This window comes from Schistocerca piceifrons, chromosome 4, assembly GCF_021461385.2.
Source record: "Schistocerca piceifrons isolate TAMUIC-IGC-003096 chromosome 4, iqSchPice1.1, whole genome shotgun sequence".
In the NCBI taxonomy this organism is placed as follows: domain Eukaryota; kingdom Metazoa; phylum Arthropoda; class Insecta; order Orthoptera; family Acrididae; genus Schistocerca; species Schistocerca piceifrons.
This window is the reverse complement of record NC_060141.1, coordinates 450,194,391-450,214,719: the sequence shown is the minus strand read 5'-3', so window position 1 is coordinate 450,214,719 and position 20,329 is coordinate 450,194,391. Positions and strand designations below refer to the sequence as shown.

Genomic DNA, 20,329 nt, shown 5'->3' with positions numbered 1-20,329 from the left:
TGAGCCAGTAAACGACATGTGATTATAGTGGTAAGTGGAACGACCATCAACGGTGACCATCATTACAAGCCATGTAATATGTACCGTATGGAATAAGAAGCGTCCCTACTGTTTGGAAATAAGCGCTTCCAATAAGGGTCGTCGAACAGACGCAGCAAACTGTGGGCCTATATCGTCACGTCGGTACGTTTTAGAATTTTGGAACATGTTTTATACTCGAACATTTTTATATTTCTGGAGACCGAAAAACTCCTCTGTATGGTCCAACATGGATCCCGTAATTTACGGCCGTTTGAAACCCAGCTGGCTCTATTAGTTCACGAGACACAGAAAGCAATACATACGGGCCTTCAGGTAGATACCGTATTTCTTTACTTCCGACAGACGTTCGATACAGTTCCACAAGGGCGCCTAATGAACAAAATAGGAGCACTTAGAATATCAAACCTGCAGTGTTGACTGGACTGAAGAGTTTCTAGACAACAGAACAAAGGAAATCATTCTGAACGGAGAGAAGTCTTCAGACGCAAATTGTTGCTCATGTCGGCACCAGTGACTCCTGCCGTCTGGGTTCAGAGATCATCCTCAGTTCGTACAGGCGGTTGGCGGAATTGGTGAAGGCGGAAAGCCTCGCTCGCGGGATGGAATCAGAGCTAACTATTTGTAGTATCGTTCCCAGAACCGATCGCGGTCCTCTGGTTTGGAGCCGAGTGGAAGGCTTAAACCAGAGGCTCAGACGATTCTACGGAGATCTGGGGTGCAAATTTATCGACCTCCGCTATCGGGTGCAGAAATGTAGGGTCCCCCTGAATAGGTCAGGCGTGCACTACACGCCGGAAGCGGCTACAAGGGTAGCGGAGTACGTGTGGAGTGCACATGGGGTTTTTTTAGGTTAGAGAATTCCCTCCCTAGGCCCGACAAGACGCCTCCTGAGACGCGGCAAGGTAGGAGTAGGCAAAATGCAACAGGGAATAACAATATTAATGTGCTAATAGTAAACTGCAGGAGCGTCTACAGAAAGGTCCCAGAACTGCTCTCATTAAAAAACGGTCACAACGCCCATATAGTACTAGGGACAGAAAGTTGGCTGAAACCAGACGTAAACAGTAATGAAATCCTAAACGCAGATTGGAATGTATACCGCAGAGACAGGCTGGACAGTAAAGGGGGAGGCGTGTTTATAGCGATAAGAAGTGCAATAGTATCGAAGGAAATTGACGGAGATCCGAAATGTGAAATGATTTGGGTGAAGGTCACGGTTAAAGCAGGCTCAGGCAAGGTAATTGGATGTCTCTATAGGCCCCCTGGCTCAGCAGCTGTTGTGGCTGAGCAACTGAAGGATAATTTGGAAAATATTTCGAGTAGATTTCCCCACCATGTTATAGTTCTAGGTGGAGATTTTAATTTGCCGGATATAGACTGGGAGACTCAAACGTTCATTACGGGTGGCAGGAACAAAGAACCCAGTGAAATTTTTTTAAGTGCTTTATCCGAAAACTACCTTGAGCAGTTAAACAGAGAACCGACTCGTGGCGATAACGTATTAGACCTTCTGGTGACAAACAGACCCGAACTATTTGTAACAGTTAACGCAGAACAGGGAATCAGCGATCATAAAGCGGTTACGGCACCGATGATTTCAGCCGTAAATAGAAATATTAAAAAAGGTAGGAAGATTTTTCTGTTTAGCAAAAGTGACAAAAAGCAGATTACAGAGTACCTGACGGCTCAACACAACAGTTTTGTCTCAAGTACAGATAGTGTTGACGATCAGTGGACAAAGTTCAAAACCATCGTACAATATGCGTTAGATGAGTATGTGCCAAGCAAGAGAGTAAGAGATGGAAAAGAGCCACCGTGGTACAACAACCGAGTTAGAAAACTGCTGCGGAAGCAAAGGGAACTTCATAGCAAACATATACACAGCCAAAGCCTTGCAGACAAACAAAAATTACGCGAAGCGAAATGTAGTGTAAGGAGGGCTATGCGAGAGGCGTTCAATGAATTCGAAAGTAAAGTTCTATGTACTGACTAGGCAAAAATCCTAAGAGATTTTGGTCTTATGTCACAGCGGTAGGTGAATCAAAACAAAATGTCCAGACAAAAAAATGGTTCAAATGGCTCTGAGTACTATGGGACTCAACTTCTGAGGTCATTAGTCCCCTAGAACTTAGAACTAACTAATCTAAGGACATCACACACATCCATGCCCGAGGCAGGATTCGAACCTGCGACCGTAGCGGTCTCGCTGTTCCAGACTGCAGCGCCTAGAACCGCACGGCCACTTCGGCCGGCAATGTCCAGACACTCTGTGACCAAAATGGTACTGAAACAGAGGATGACAGACTAAAGTCCGAAATACTAAATGTCTTTCTCCAAAGCTGTTTCACAGAGGAAGACTGCACTGTAGTTCCTTCTCTAGATTGTCGCACAGATGACAAAATGGTAGATATCGAAATAGACGACAGACGGATAGAGAAACAATTAAAATCGCTTAAAAGAGGAAAGGCCGCTGGACCTGATGGGATACCAGTTCCATTTTACACAGAGTACGCGAAGGAACTTGCCCCCCTTCTTGCAGCGGTGTACCGTAGGTCTATAGAAGAGCGTAGCGTTCCAAAGGATTGGAAAAGGGCACAGGTCATCCCCGTTTTCAAGAAGGGACGTCGAACAGTTGTGCCGAACTATAGACCTATATCTCTAACGTCGATCAGTTGTAGAATTTTGGAACACGTATTATGTTCGAGTATAATGACTTTTCTGGAGACTAGAAATCTACTATGTAGGAATCAGCATGGGTTTCGAAAAACACGGTCGTGTGAAACCCAGCTCGCGCTATTCGTCCACGAGACTCAGAGGGCCATAGACACGGGTTCACTGGTAGATGCCGTGTTTCTTGACTTCCGCAAGGCGTTCGATACAGTTCCCCACAGTCGTTTAATGAACAAAGTACTAGCATATGGACTATCAGACCAATTGTGTGATTGGATTGAGGAGTTCCTAGATAACAGAACGCAGCATGTCATTCTCAATGGAGAGAAGTCTTCCGAAGTACGAGTGATTTCAGGTGTGCCGCAGGGGAGTGTCATAGGACTGTTGCTATTCACAATATACATAAATAACCTGGTGGATGACATCGGAAGTTCACTGAGGCATTTTGCAGATGATGCTGTGGTGTATCGAGAGGTTGTAACAATGGAAAATTGTATTGAAATGCAAGAGGATCTGCAGCGAATTGACGCATGGTGCAGGGAATGGCAATTGAATCTCAATGTAGACAAGTGCAATGTGCTGCGATTACATAGAACGATAGATCCCTTATCATTTAGCTACAAAATAGCAGGTCAGCAGCTGGAAGCAGTTAATTCAATAAATTATCTGGGAATACGCATTAGGAGTGATTTAAAATGGAATGATTATATAAAGTTGATCGTCGATAAAGCAGATGCCAGACTGAGATTCATTGGAAGAATCCTAAGGAAATACAATCCGAAAACGAAGGAAGTAGGTTACAGTACGCTTGTTCGCCCACAGCTTGAATACTGCTCAGCAGTGTGGGATCCGTACCAGATATGGTTGATAGAAGAGATAGAGAAGATCCAACGGAGAGCAGCGCGCTTCGTTACCGGATCATTTAGTAATCGCGAAAGCGGTACGGAGATGATAGATAAACTCCTGTGGAAGTCTCTGCAGGAGAGACGCTCAGTAGCTGGGTACGGGCTTTTGTTAAAGTTTCGAGAACATACCTTCACCGCAGAGTCAAGCAGTATATTGCTCCCGCCTACGTATATCTCGCGAAGAGACCATGAGGATAAAATCAGAGAGATTAGAGCGCACACAGAAGTATACCGACAATCCTTCTTTCCACGAACAATATGAGACTGGAATAGGAGGGAGAACCGATAGAGGTACTCAGGGTACCCTCCGCCACACACCGTCAGGTGGCTTGCGGAGTATGGACGTAGATGTAGACGTAAAGTAACTCCGGGCGTGCCACAGGGGATTGTCACAGGACCATTACGTTTCAAAAAATATATAATGACCTGACAGATAACGCCCAAAGTTCCATGATACTTTTCGCGGACGATGCTACTGTAAACAGAGAAGTCATGACACTAGAAATGCAGGAAGAATTGCAGAGGATAGACACTTTGTGAAAGTATGTAACGTGTTGTGAATACTTAGACAGTACGATACCTTACTGTATGATTACAAAATCGTAGTACAACCACTGGAAGCAGTTGCGTCCATAAATATCTAGGAACAGGACCATGCAGCGATCTGAAATGGAACTACCACATAAAAGTAATTACGCTTAAGGCAAATGCCAGACTGAGATTGAGAGCAGGAGTCCGAAGGAAATGTAGTTCGTCAACAAATGAAATATCTTACAAAACCCTCGCTCGACGAATAACTAAATATTGCTCTTCACTATGGGATCGAACCAGATAGGAGCTCTAGAGGATCTTGAGAAAGTCCATAGAAGAGCACCACGTTTCGTTACAAGTTCGTCTAGTAAGTGCGAAAGCGTCACGGAGATTCTCAGACAACTCCAATGGCAGATGCGGCAAGAAAAGCGTTCTGCTTCGCGTTATGGTCTACTGCTAAAGTTCCGAGAGTGCACATTCCTAGATGGGAAGAACAATATGTTGCTTCCTCCTAAGTACTTCTCGCGGGAAGACCGTGATGATGAAGTTAGAGCCGGCTGGGGTGGCCGAGCGGTTCTAGTTGCTACAGTCTGGAATCACGCGACCGCTACGGTCGCAGGTTCCAATCCTGCCTCGGGCATGGATGTGTGTGATGTCCTTAGGTTAGTTAGATGTAAGTAGTTTTAGGTCCTAGGGGACTGATGACCTTAGAAGTCCCATAGTGCTCAGAGCCATTTGATCCATTTGATAAAGTTAGGAAGATTCGAGCCCACATGGTGGCTTACCAGCACCCGGTCTTTCTGCGAACCATACGTGACTGGTACAGGAAACGGGGGAAGTGACCTGGTACACAAAGTACACTCCGCCATACATCGTAAGACGGCTTGCGGACTGTATAGGTGGAATTGCTATCAGCGTAACCCCAAATTTTAGACATAAGGTGAGGATGATCGTCGTCCGTTACTATGGTGCTGGTGGAGTCACCGATTAATGGTGCGATAAGCTCACAGCCTCTGAGAGTGTTCGCTGTGCCGTCCTGGAATACGGTACTCACCCTACGAGTTGGTTGTGATGTCACCGTTAATGACCTGCTGTCCCATGGTGCCGGCCGGCTGACTATTGCCCGGTGCCATAGGAGTTGCGACCAGGTACGTGGACGAGGTACAGCAAGTGCTGTGGGCGGCGTGTGGTACTCACCGTACTTGTTGGGGATGAGGTCCGGGTCGGTGTCCTCCTGGGCGAGCGCGCCGGCGGGCTGTCCGATGCCCGGCGTGAGCGGCGCCGTAGCCAGGTGCGCCTCCTGCAGCGCGTCTAGCGACGACCGGGTCGACACCGCACCCCCGCTGGCCCCTGGGGGCCCACGCTTTAGGATAGAACACACGCCGTTTAATGCCTACCCGAGCAGCCACGATGCGGCGGGCAACAGCTACGGAACTAACATGCAGCTGTCCACTACTGTGATCAAACCATGCAGTTTACTACGTAGCATTTGCTGTGACAAGCATGCAGTGCGCGCTGAAGCAATACTTAGTACATACAGCTTACTGGGGGAGTCAAAAATAGAAGGGAGAGGAATTTTGAAATTATATACAAATGATTATCTAAATAAAAAAATACAACTTAATACAACATGATTTTAGAGATTCCTATGCCTATACAGATAGTCCTGAAAATATGTACTTGTGAGTTTTTAATAGCGATCAAAGTACTTGTAGAAATTACAACTAAAGACGTGGGGTGTATGCAATGCATTAATGATGCATGAATAAAACTTCCTGGCAGATTAAAACTGCGTGCCGGATCGAGACTCGAACTCGGGACCTTTGCCTTTCGCGGGCAAGTGCTCTACCTCTGAGCTACCCAAGCATGACTCACGCCCCGTCCTCGTATCGTACCTTCCAAACTTTACAGAAGCTCTCCTGCGAACCTTGCAGAACTAGCACTCCTGAAAGAAAGGATATTGCGGAGACATGGCTTAGCCACAGCCTAGGGTATGTTTCCAGGGTGCATGAATAATTCACCCCCTTACTATTATCTATTGCATGTGCCCTTAGTTGTCAATTTTAAATTCTACAAGTATTATCATAGCTAAAAAAAAAATTCACAGGCATCAGTTTTCAAGGCTATTTGCATTGGTTTAGGAATCTGTTTTGGCCGAACAGAAATTGTTTTGTGCTTCTTAGCCTGATTTAAACAAAATTATAAGAAAAAGATTTTTATGTAACTAACTATTTTCTGCTTTTTTGTATTGTGTCTGTCAAATTTTTCAATCGATTTCAAACATTATGATGATATTACAACACAGATATTTGGCAAAGTCCCTCTGCACCTGAGTTAAACATTAAATTAGAGAGAATCGGGCTGAAACGGGGACTTAATAGCAACTGTTCTTACGTCCTCGGAGTCTTTCGCGACGGCATGCGTGAATAACACGTTCTCGGTTTTCAAGCCGCGTTTGTAGCATTTGTAGACTTAGAGACAGCCTTTGACGATGTTGACCGGAATACTCTCTTTCAAATTATGAAGGCGGCAGAGGTGAAATACAGGGAGCGAAAAGCTATTTACAATTTGTACAGAAACCAGATAGCTGTTATAAGAGTAGAGGGGAACGAAAAGGAAGCAGTGGTTTGGAAGGGAGTGAGACAAGGTTGTAGCCTATCCCCGACGTTATTCAATCAATATATTGAGCAAGCAGTGAAAGAAAGAAAAGAAAAATTTAGAGTAGGAATTAAAATCCATGGAGGAGAGACAAAAACTTTGAGGTTTGCCGTGACATTGTAATTCTGTCAAAGACAGCATAGGACCTGGAAGAGTGGTTGAACGGAATGCACAGTGTCTTGAAAGGAGGGTATAAGATGAACATCAACAAGAGCAAAACGAGGATAATGGAATATAGTCGCATTAAATCAGATGATGCCGAGGGAATTAGGTTAGGAAATGAGACACTTAAAGTAGTAGATGCGTTTTGACATTTGGGGAGCAAAGTAACTGATGATGGTCGAAGTAGAGACAATATAAAATGTAGACTGGCAATAACAAGAAGGACAGAAATTTGTTAACATCGAATATAGATTTAAGTGCCAGGAAGACTATTCTAAAAGTATTTGTATGGAGTGTACCCATGTATGGATGTGAAACATGGACAATAAATAGTTTAGACAAGAAGAGAGTAGAAGCTTTCGAAATGCTGTGCTACAGAAGAATGCTGAAAATTAGATGGGTAGATCATACAACTAACGAGGAGGTATTGAATAGAATTGGGGAGAAATGAAATTTGTGGCACAACTTGACTAGAAGAAGGGATCGCTTTGTAGGACATGTTCTGAGGCATCAAGGGATCACTAATTTAGTACTGGAAGGCAGCGCGGAGGGTAAAAATCGTATAGGGAGGCCAATAAATGAGTACACTACGCAGATTCAGAAGGATGTAGGGTGCAGTAGTTACTTGACTAAGCTTGCACAGGGTAGAGTAGCGTGGAGAGCTGCATCAAACCAGTCTCTGGACTGAAAACCTCAACAACAACATTCCATTAGCAGCACTTGGTGGTTCTGAAAAACCATTCTTTTCACGTTAGATTCCTCTGAACGCATCAGCACCATCACCACAACTTTGTAGAGCCTGCTGACCGATATGGTGGCAGAGATATCAACTCTCATTAGCTGTCGTCGGAATGGTTTCCAGACCAAGCCAGGAAGAAACATCCAATAAAGTACACATGCCAACGCCTGCCGCAAGCCCATCCCTTCTGCGAAAACGTGAGTTTATACCCTGACGGACCGCTAGCTTCATTGTAGTGACAGACGTGACAAGTTCGACGCCATCTAACGAATCGAATGCTGTGAGATGCAAAGTGTTCTGCTTGATATCAGTTAACGTACAATCTAACATTTGCTGCCCAATTGGCGGCGTAGGATCAGGCCTTCGCAGTTGTATCTTCAAGTCACTGTAACGTCCCTGGACGTACATTGGTTGCTATCCTCATTTTGTTCCTGAAAAATTGCCCTACAAATCGTCCAAGTATGTCGGTAGTATTTTGTCACATACTATATCAGCATTATTTAGGCTGTTAGGCCTACGTCTTTTTTTGTTTCCATCTTTACGTGTCTAGTACACATAAAATCCGCTATATTCTTTCAGTACATTCTTCTTCCCCCCAAGCCAACCAAATATCCTCTCTGCATTTTTTTTCCAGAGCTAATTTTACTTTTTATGTGTGGTAAGCCAGATATAGCATTAAGGTGTTCTATCCTTTGGTAGGAACTGACCATAAACCTGCCTTGATCTATTCTTTGTTTTACCTCTTCAGTACACAACCTGTTTCCCTTTTAAATGTTAACATAATGTATCGTCGTTCTTCAAATGCTTCCAGCTTTAGCTTCTTCGGGTATCTGTTGTCTATACCGCACTTTTATCCTCCGCATCCGATGTATTCTTCCAGAAGCAGCTTCTCTGTTACAACGTTGTATACTAAGAAAACTTCTCATCTGGAGAAGACTTCATAAACGTGTTACTGATGTCTCTCCTGAATGGATCTTACCGCGTACTTTTGCTGCTAATATAACATTATGCACTTCTTATTCTATCAAACTCTACGTTAGTCAATGAGATAATGCCGCAGATCTCGTACTCGCATAAGATGTTACCTCTCATTACTTCGCTATGCTCCCATCTTTCTTAACACCAACATTCCAGGTACTTTGTCGCGGACAGACAGAAATACTTCCAAGAATCGGTTTTTTGGCCCACAATGATTTTGTCTGAGTTTTGAAAAAGGGGAATGTTGATAACATTCACTCACAAACTCGTCATCGTCTTGAGGAATGAATCTATCACATTTTAAGTCTAGATTCCCGTACATCTCTTTCTCTCTTGTACATTTCTATCGGTTAGTAATGACTTTATAATTTATTCCATTAGTGTATCTGCTGTTTCATTCTGTATCTATTGAAGATTGCAGTATGCTTGGATAATATTTTTCTCTTTAGAAAATAAACTTATAGGTTTATATTTTGTCTTTTCGTTGTAGTATTCTAGGATTTCTTCAACATTGAAAGATTTCTTTTAACAACCTTTGCAACGCTATTTATCGACCATTGTGAATAAGAAATGAGGCATTAAGAGGATATTTTCGTTGTAATAAACCCACACCTGCTCAACTTTTAGCGATCCTGTTTAACAACACTTCGCCAGTTACTTGACAGGAGTTTCAGAAGTTTAGTTCCAGTTAGCAGTCATCCATTACCGTTCTATAGACTTGTTTGTGGGAGCAATGATTTGTCTGTGACTGGCATTTCTATTATTCTAAACAGATAAACTTTACTAACTTACAATAATCTAGATTTATTTGCATGTTCTACACATGAGAAAAATTAAGGACATGAAACACATCGCGAAGAGAATTATTAATTATCAGTAGGCGACACCGTTTACATTTCCAATCTAAAGTTTGTATTGTAAGTGACATAGAACTATATTCATCATAGATCTACTCGGAGTTGTTTCATCTACTGACGAGAAGCTAATCAAAACATTTATTTTCGAAAAAATATAATTGTTACGTGATACCATGTAAACATTTGATCTCCAAGTGCTATCTTTTCCTTTTCCTATTCGCTTTTCTGTTGTTCTTTCATGATGACAACCGGAAAAGTATGTTACACACTTGTTTACATCTTATATCTTCTGTGGTGCTTCTAAGTTGCACTTCCATTCAAGGATGTTTAGTTAACTTTCCAATGTCTTGTTAATTAAGCCTTCCCTGTTTATTGACAACCGTCGGGGGCCGTGTTATACGTGCTTCTCGTTCAGTGAGTTTCTTCACAAACGTAAGCACAGTTTCCTTGCCCTTAGGCAGTGAACTGTTCGTGATAATATGCCACGTGTCTCTCTTCAGCAGTGGTACTTCCAGCGTTCTTCCTCGCTGGTCCTTTAAGAAACGTTCTAGGAACATATTAATCATATTAATAAAGAAATATAATTTAGATCTATCCAATGTATTTCTTTTTCCATTATTATTTTAATTTAAAGTGGACTAGATGTCACTAATAACGAGAAATTTTGTTCTTAGCTCCTATCGACAATTAAAAGTGCACATTACCAATTTTGTTCACGTTTAACATGGAATAACTGGAACATTGACTTTCTGTTGACCTATTTAAAATCAGTCTTCCTACCGACAAAAGTCACTGCCACTCGATGCCGATAAAAGAGTTTGTGTGCCACATTCAGTTTGCATAATCAAGCTATCAAACCACGTAATTTGTTATCATGTTTATAAATTTTATTTATCTAACGACGCTGTTTACATGAGTCGATCACTATTCAAAATGACCAAATGGAAGTCTTTCACACTTTTCAAGTAGTTAATAAAAGATGATTCAAACAATACATTCTAGACATTTAGAAATTTCTGTGGAGGACATTTCTACAATGCACTGACAATTCGATTTACAACAGAATAAATATGACAAATTCTAAGTAATAACAGAGAACATAATTTGAATTACAAATACGTTTACTTTATACATAAATCGCATGCTCAAGTAGATTTTTAGGGAAAACAATGAATAGTTTCAATGATTGATTCAATTTACTAACATAAGCTTGTCAATGTATATGAGCATTACGTTAAATACAGAGTACATGAAATTAGAATACGTTATAAATTCTTACCAAATTAACAGAAAATTTAAAATTCAGCTGAATAACGAGATTATCAACTGTTTTACGACAAAATCACGGAATACGATGTTCTGAAGGGTTTGAAGAAACAATATGGGAAGGGATCTTTCCTTGTGATGTACAACAAGTGTACACCGTGGCACATTACAGCAAAGTCATTCCTGTACTCTCCTTGAATTATATTCCGTTTGGAGTACGTCGTTGGAATCACGTACTGTTTAGGAAGCAATTTTGACATCATTTTGTAAGTGGCTCTTTATGTCAGGTAAGTAATTGCATTAATTGATAGTTTAAGTGAAATTCTGTTTGAACTGATCTCGAAAATTACAAATTTCAATGTATCGTTTCTTAAACGTCGTCTATGTTGGTTTAGTAAAACACTCTCTTGTCTTTACCGCCGCTGTTGTGATTCTCGTATTTTGGCAAAGGCGGTAAGAAAGCATCTTCCTGTTGGCATCTTTGTTGGGTTGCCCAGACTAGATACCTTTTGTTGTCAGCCATAATTTTCAGTAAAAGAAATCAACAGATCGGCCTTTGTCATTAACAAGTATCTGTGCGTGCCGTGTTGCATTTACCGACTGTTATGTCAATTACTTGTTCTCTGATTATAAAGCAACTTATTTTCAATAAACGTGTAAAGAGAGGACCGTTGGAAGTTTATCCTATATTAGGTTTCACTCAACTGTACCGCTAGAAGCTTGTCTATGAACAAATTGAGTAAAACAAATATAAGAAGAACGTTAAGGGATTACGGACCCTTCATCATTGAGTTAATGAGGAAGAAAGAGGAGAAAGAAGGAGAACATAAATTGTTTGGGGATTACGCTTAATTTTCTTTATTGTGTATATATAAACCAATCGTGCTGGACGGTTCAGATTACGGTTATCCGTATTTACCTATACTCGCATGGGGTAGTAACTGGAAAGGCTAGGGACAATATGAGATCAAGTTCTCGTCCAAATCTTGTCCATCGTTTAAAAATACGTCACTTCAGGACAGGTTTAGACATAAACCTGTATTTCTTTTAAATGGCAATATAGTGGAGTTATGATTTGAAATTCAATATTTGATTTTGAGTTTTCTCTATTACTGCATATTATCTTGCAGCTTTTCACACATTATTTCAGTTACAATTTCAAGCTCTTGTAAAAGGGACTGATGACCCGGTAGTTCGGTCCCTATCGGTCACTATCAATGGACCTTCCTGGAGAAAAGAAACTATCGGTTGAAAGAGTCCGCTTTCAAATCAAATGTGATTAATTTGCACTCTAACCGTAAATGACAGAAGGTGGCATTTTTGGTACAAGATTTCTGATCAAACTACCTCCACCACAAGCTAATGTTTGAGGCAGCTGACACAGCGAACGTCGGTTTCAAGTTTGTGACGACATGATTACACCCATTATTATACCTACATGGCGGAGATGGATACAGGAATCATGTATTACCGTCCTTGCAGTGGTAGGAATGGGGGCTGTAAGGTACTGCGTTGTTCCGACGTATTATGTGCTACGATATGTAGATAACTGATCCGTACTTGTGCAGTCGGATTTCTTTTCCCCATATTTTTAGTAAGAAGGGAGAGCTTGAAGCTCGGTGACTGCACACAGCGTGTTTCTCAGAAAGTATCAATGAGACAGTCGTGCGTAACGTCCCCATTCGACTGTCGGATGACAATTAACCGTTTCCCATCACTTCACGCAACTAAGATTTTCAGAGAGGTTGCTAATAAGACTTCATACAATGGCGTAAAATATGGAAAATTTACGTCCTCACTTTCCTTCTCTTCTCAACCAAATGTTCTAATGTGTGTGAAATCTTATTCGACTTAACTGCTAAGGTCATCAGTCCCTAAGCTTACACACTACTTAAACTAAATTATCCTAAGGAAAAACACACACCCATGTCCGAGGGAGGACTCGAACCTCCGCCGGTATCAGCTCTCAACCAAATACTGATTGCTAATTTCATTATAAATGTTTCTGGGTGAGTGTGGCTTCACGTGTGGATGACTCTCCCATATAGTACGCAATGTCCGGGTAGTGGCTTCACAAGTACGTTAGATAACAAAACTGGTGATACAGTGTTGAGCAAAACTCAAGGACGAAAGTAACTTTCGCTTGATGTATCACTGCTAGGTATCATACCTCGATTGAAGTTGGTTCATACATAAAAGGGACTGCCATAGAATCGTGCAGTAGGTAACTGAAAGAAATAAGCAATAAGATGAGGAGAGATGACACTGTTATTCAAAGACAATAATTACACTGAAGTCACTGCGATTTATGGTGTTCCCCTGCACATTACAAAATGAGGGTCATAGCTCTTAATTGGGTGTGTGATCACCGGGGACGGCAGTGCATGCTTTGCAAGGTACTCCCATGCTGGCCACAAGATTCGTAAGGAGTTCATTTGGTATGGAACTCTATTCCTCGCCAGGGCTGTTGACAACTGCTGGATGGTCGCTCTTACATGTCGATGTCTAAAGTATGTCTCCACAACCCATCCGACACGTGCTCGATGTGGTTCAAGTCGGCTGAACGTGCAGGCCAGTCTGTTCGGCAAGTATCGTCTAGTTCTAAGAGCTGCTTCACCTCCGCTGATCGATGGCGTTGCTCATTGTCATCCATAAAAATGAAGTCAGTGATGGATGCACCCTTGAAAAGACCATCATTTGGTAGGAATAGGTCGGTGATTGTAGTGTGTTCAAAGCTTTGCAAGTCAGTACATTACTGTCATGTCCATTATAATTATCCGGACTGTTATGCCGTGGTCGGTTGATGAACTCTGTGTCAATTCCCAACGTTTCGTCCCCGTCTGCGTGAGACATCTTCAAGGGGGTCTGTAGCTCGATGGAGGGTCCAACACACCCACTGGCTCGCTACTGGGTCATTAACCGACCACGGCATAGCAGCCCGGATAATTATAATGGACATGACATTTCCGGCCGTGTAAGTCTACCTTTTAGTTCAAAATGGTTCAAATGGCTCTGAGCACTACGCGACTTAACTTCTGAGGTCATCAGTCGCCTAGAACTTAGAACTAATTAAACCTAACTAACCTAAGGACATCACACACATCTGCGACCGTAGCGGTCGCTCGGCTCCAGACTGTAGCGCCTAGAAACGCACGGCCACTACGGCCGGCTACATTTTAGTATCAGTACATTATTGCAACATTGAGGTTCCAGACAACTTAACGTATGAACTAGTAAAACAATCATTTTCGAAATTATTCCCACCTTTCACCATGTAACGGTAAGTCCAACATTGTCGAACATGATCGGTTTGATGGTCCAGATCCGTACTGATCTCCAAATCTTTGAACATGGTACACTCACCGGTCACCATTACTGTGACGCAGCACTCATTCCTCACGTGCGTTATTTGAAGGGTGCATTCGATCTTTATTTCACTACACAGATGACACTGCGCGACGACATCCAACAGCACCGGTGCAGGAGCTCTAGCAACGAGAGGCCTGCTCTTTCCTCCGACTTAAATTCCATTGAGCATGTGTGGAATGCGCTGGGGAGACGTACTGCATGACTTCCACATGCACCGACATCCATCCACAGTTGTCAACAGTGCTGGAGGAGTAATGGGACTCCCTACGACAAGGAATCGTTACAAACCTTCTGGTTACCATGTGAGTACTTTACACAGTATGTTTTGGTGTCAATGGTGATCACCCCCAACCCTCCCCCTCCCACGCCCGATTATGAACTATATCTCGTCATTTGTAATGTCCAAGGGAACTATCACGAAATGCAGTAATGTTATGTCTGTTTGCCTCGCTGCATATTTATTTCAGTTATCTTCTGTACTTTATTACAGCAGTTCTTTGTAAGCAAGGTACAAGTGTGATCGAGTTATGTTACTTGGAATTGACACATCCTGCGGAAAACATGCGAAAGGTACTTTCGTCATTAGGTTTGCATACCAGTGCACTTCAGTTCGAGCTGTTACGTATATGACTGATTACCTGTGGCCTGATTTACTGGTGCCTAATAAGGTGCGTTTAAGGGGGGTAGAACGTCAAACGTGCCGACTTGGTGCAGGAGAGGCACCAGTAGACATTTTAATCCCCAGTGCCTATACTTTTACAAATAAATTCATAAAGCTTTGTCAGCACGACCAGGAAGGATTCAAGATTCTCACTCATAACAGTGGAAGTTGAAAAACATAACAAAATAATTTTTTTTAGATATGAAATTTCATCATTTTGTCACTTACTGTTGCCTGCAATTGTTGCTATAGGTACATTTTTCTTCACAAGTAAGAGAGATTCTTTGATGAATTTTGCACAGCATACAAACCATACTTACAGATACATGAAACTCTAGAATTTTCCAAATCTATTAAAAACTGTGGTAAAGATTGAGATAATTATCTACAAAATTTGACTTTTGTCTAAACATAAAGTTTAATACGTAACAGCTTATTCATTTTTTCATAAGTTAAATAGATTCTAGAGTTTCAGACACCTGTAAGTATGGTTTGTATGCTGTGCAAAATTCACCGAAGAATCTCTCTTACTTATGAAGAAAAGTGTACCTATAGCAACAAATGCAGCCAATTGTAAGTGGAAAAATGATGAAATTTCACATGTAAAAGAATTTATTTTGTTATTTTTTTGAACTTCCGCTGCTATGAGTGTGAATCCTGAATACTTCCTGGTCATGCTGACAAAGTTTTATGAATTTACTTGTAAAAGTATAGACAGTGGAAATTAAAATGTCCTGTGGTGCGTCTCCTGCTCTAAGTCGGCCCGTTTGACGTCCTACCCGCCTTAAGTGAAACAAAATTCCATCCGCCAACGTTCGTGACGGAAGCCAGCACCTACGCACTGTTAACAACTTCGGCGACGTAGATATTCTTACAGGTAAAACCACATAATTAAGATACTAAATCCGGCAATGTTGTGTATCTGTAGATGTACTGTGGTACCAGGAGTCACTAGATGCGACTGTTTAGAACGAGTTGAGCAGGCTGTGTAAGAGACGAGACGCATTGCGGCGTTTCGGTAGCAGAGCATACTGGACGTTGAAAGGCAGGTGACATGTAAGTGACAGGAGGTTGGGGGAGGGGGGGGGGGCGGCAGGGCGACTACGTCACACATAGGCGGTTGTTAAGGGCGGCTACTGACCTTGTCGTGTCGCGGCTGGCGGCGGTGCCGGTGGCGGCGGTAGAGGGCGACGATGACGGCGCAGACGACGGCGAGCAGCGCGGCCGCCGTGGCCACCAGCGCCGTCAGGACGGGGTTCATCGGCGCCGCAGACGACGGCCCTGCGGACACGCACACACACACACATAGAGGCTCACCACGAGCTCCCAGCCACACACGGTCGCCATTCTGCGTGGTAAATTTCTCCGCCTCTTGTATGTGGGTCTAGGTCCAGGGTAGCTCTGGAAAAAGGAAGGACGGACTGTTGGATTTAACGTCACGTCGACATCGTTGTCCTTAGAGATGGAGCACAAACTCGAATTGTGTCAAGGATGGCCGCACTCAATCTAAGGAACGATCCTGGCATTTGCTTATAGCGATTTACAGAAATCACGGAAAAGCTAAATCTGGATGGCCGGACGCGGGTTTGATCAACACCGACTCAAAGGAAGGCCTCGGCGCTTGTTGGTGACGTCACGTCAGCTAGGCACGGCGAACGCCAGATCTGTTGCAGGCAGAAACGCCTGGGCGTGCTTATCACTATAAATCTCTTATTTTTGGACAAACTGTTTGGCATTGTTTTGGATTCTGCAGTTATACTTAGATGAAAGATTTTCTTACTATAGTAAAGCTACAAATGAAGATCATAGTTCTCTATTACTGAATCCTGTCGAAATAAACGTACATCAATATGAGAAGATGTTTTGCCCCATTGCAAGCTTCGGAAATTTTACATTCAAGAAACTAAATTTACTTGATCCATTTTGCTATCGATACTTACCCCAACCCCCTTACAATGAACTCGTTTCTTTTATTTATTTATTTATTTTCGTTTGAGATCGTCACTGGAAATGTGAACTAATTTACACGTGTAAATGTCCAACTGTTGCCAGTAATGAGATTACAGTCGTTTTCAACGAAAGAAATTCTAAACTGGAAACAAAATAGCTTCATATATCGAAAATACTGCTGAGCTTAAACTTTTTCAAACGCACACATTAGAAAAGATAAATATTCCCCTCTTGCAACTGAAAGGAGAAACCTTATAAGATAAAAAAAATTATTTGATAAAACAAGTATCTCTCTTTTTCCTCTTCTTCTGTCCCCCACCCCCTCCCCAAACGTGTATAATCGCAAGATATTTTATTAACATTCAGTGCTCCTCACCCCATAGTCAACCAAATTACCTAAAGAAGAGCACCAATATGTTCACAGTTTCTTGTAAAAGCAACCCGGTACAAACGTAACATCCTCAGATTTACAAATAGGGTAAAGAAGCACAAATTCTGTGGCTGCTGGACCATGAAGTTGTTTTCGTATGTCAATCCTTAGAACAGATGGAAATTTAAGATCAGGAGTACACTATTTGTTAAGAAGTGTAATGAATTGCACAATTAATTGATTGCAGAAATCTGTCAGAACAATGTATGTTGGTCAACTACCGCCAATAGTTTCACATTTTCCTGTGTCAGAGAGGGAGACACCACCATTATGAGTATGCTTGCAACAGACCTGGCGTTCGCCGTGCCTAGCTGACGTGCCGTCACGAACAAGCGCCGAGGCCTTCCTTTGAGTCGGTGTTGGTTTGATACGCCGTCCTCCCGATTGCGAGCACGGTCGCAGCTCTTTAAGCCTGGAGCAGTTACAGCCTCACTTGGAACTTCCTCGCAGATTAAAATTGTGTGCAAGACCGAGACTCGAACTTTGGAGGGTAGGAGACGAGGTACTGGCAGAAGTTAAGCTGTGAGGACGGAGTGTGAGTCGTGCTTGGGTAGCTCTGATGGTAGAGCACTTGCCTGCGGAAGGCAAAGGTCCCGAGTTCGAGTCTCGGTCAGGCACACAGTTTTAATCAGCCAGGAAGTTTCATATCAGCGCACACTCCGCTGCAGAGTGAATGTCTCGTTCTGGAAACATCCCCAAGGCTGTGGCCAAGCCATGTCTCCGTAACATCCTTTTTTTCGGGGGTGTTAGTTCTGCAAGGTTCGCAGGACAGCTTCTGTAAAGTTTGGAAGGTAGGAGACGAGGTACTGGAGGAAGTAAAGCTGTGAGGACGGGTCGTGAGTCGTGCTTGGGTAGCTCAGATGGTAGAGCACTTGCCCGTCAAAGGCAAAGTTCCCGAGTTCGAGTCTCGGTCCGGCACACAGTTTTAATCTGCCAGGAAGTCTCATATCAGTGCACACTCCGCTGCAGAGTGAATATCTCATTCTAGCCTCATTTTGGTCAGACATGACTGTCGCAACAGCATACACACTGCGCACGTCAGCGTATGGTGCATGGTGGACAATACCTTGTACCACTATTTGTCATCTCCTTTACTGTTCCACTTGCAAATGGAGCGACTTAAGAAAGATTGTATACATGCCTCTGTAAAACCCTTTAATTCTATTATCTTGATTTCGCGTTCCTTACACTAAATTATGTTGGCAGCAGTCACCTCCATATTTGCCACCTCAACAGGTATTCCTATTTTAGATCACAAAGCATCTCCGTAATACTCACCTGTTGGCCGAATCTACCGGTAGCAAATCTACCAGGATTACTGCGAGGTCATCCTTTAATCCGGGCTGGTGGGTATCCCAAACTCTCGACCAGAAATCATGAACGGTTTGCAGCAATATTCTATAAGCGGTCTCCCTTATAGAAGAGTAACACTTTCCTATAGTTCTCGTAATTAACCGAAGTCGACGATTCGCCAGCCCTATTTCTCACCTTACGTGCTGACTTCATTTCATACCGCTTTGTAACGTTACGCCTGGATATTTAATCGACGTGACTGTTTCAAGCAGCACTCCGTTCGAACATTACAGAAATTAGGACTCGTACGGAGAAACATATACCGTCGTTTTTCTCTCACTCCATTTGAGAATGGACTAGGAAAGGAAATGAGGAGTTTTATGGTGGGTTGCGGAATATGTATGTAGATGTAAATGTAAATTTGTTTTTCCTCCTCATCTGCATTAACTTACGTTTTCCTACACTTAGAGCAAGCCGCATGAATCACCCCAAATTCAGATTTATCTCAGTCACCCTGTATCCTTCTGTAGTCACTCGACCACAATGCTTTCCTGCATATTACAGGGTCATCAGCAAACATCTTCATATTGCTGCTCAGCATATCCATCGAATAATTTATATAGAGAGACAGTAATAGCGGTCCTATCGCACTTCTCTTGGCCACTCCTGGCCATATCCTGATCTCTGATGAACACTAGACGTCGAGGACAACGTGCTGAATTGTATTACTTTGGAAGTCTTCGAACCACTCTCATACCTGGGAACTTATTGCGTATGCATGGAGCTTCGCTAACAGTCTGCCGTGAGATAACGTGTGAGACGATTTTCTGAAGTCTAGGAGTATGGAAACTGCCTTTTGCGCTTACCCATTATTAGCATGATATGCTGTGACTAAAGGGAAAGCTGAGTTTCTCAAAAGATATTCTTTCTAAATCCGTGCTGAATTATGAAGAAAAGCTTTTCTTTCTCGAGGGAGTTTATTATATAAGAACTCACGAATTATCCAGCAAACCTGTGTTAAGGATATTCGCCTGTAATTTTCTGGGTAAATCTTTTACCCTTCTTATGTACAAGAGTCGCCATCGTTGGTTCTTTTTTTCAGTCTCTTGGGATTTTGCTCTGGGCGAGAGACTGACGATAAATGAAATGGTGCTATTATTGTAGAGTAATCGGACCTGGCGACTTCAGTTGCTCTCAGCTGCTTCTCTACGCCAGGGGTACCTCTTATTACGTTACCTATGTCAGAGTCTGTGCTACCGTCAAAAGACGGTACGTCTCTTCGATCTTCCTGTTTGAATGCCTTCTTAAATGCGAAATTTAAAAGTTCGGCTTTTCTTTTGCTATCTTCTACTGCCGTACCAGGCTAGTTGTCGAGTGACTGGATAGAAGACATGGAACAGCTTAGTGACTTTGCGTAGAGCCAGCATTTTCTCTGTTTCTCATCAATAAATATCGCTAAGGTATGACGGTAGAAGTTGTTATATGCTTCACTCATCGATATCTATAGAAGCTGGAATATCAACTAACATTTGCCTTAAACCGAGAGTGCATCAGTCTCTAATTCCACAGCATTTTCCTGATTTTGTAAATAAACAACGACGCATTTATCTGTTCTTAAGTCACCTGCTCGTCAACATATTTCTACAGAGTGCTATTTACAGTCAGTTCAAAATTTGTTCATAATTCCTCCAAGTCCATCACATTGGAACTAGATGATGTCCATTCATTGTCTAAGTAAGACGCTAACTTCTTATGTCCTCATTTCAGCAAAGTACTCTTTCCGTCCTCTTGATGAATTTTGTTAACTTTAGTAACGAC

General features: G+C 42.6%; 1 protein-coding gene across 3 annotated transcripts in view; it reads right to left on the bottom strand.

Annotated features, from left to right (window-relative positions):
• Window positions 1–20,329, bottom strand: part of LOC124795068 (neural cell adhesion molecule 2) — a 631,935-nt gene that overhangs the window by 64,213 nt on the left and 547,393 nt on the right. For 2 of the 3 annotated variants that reach the window (XM_047258875.1, XM_047258876.1), the window contains exons 11-12: window positions 15,980–16,119; window positions 5,346–5,511 (exon numbers count right to left, since the gene is read on the bottom strand). In XM_047258875.1, coding sequence (XP_047114831.1) covers window positions 5,346–5,511; window positions 15,980–16,119 — 306 coding nt within the window. The remainder of the gene's footprint in view (window positions 1–5,345; window positions 5,512–15,979; window positions 16,120–20,329) is intronic. The other variant, XR_007016641.1, reaches the window with a different exon arrangement.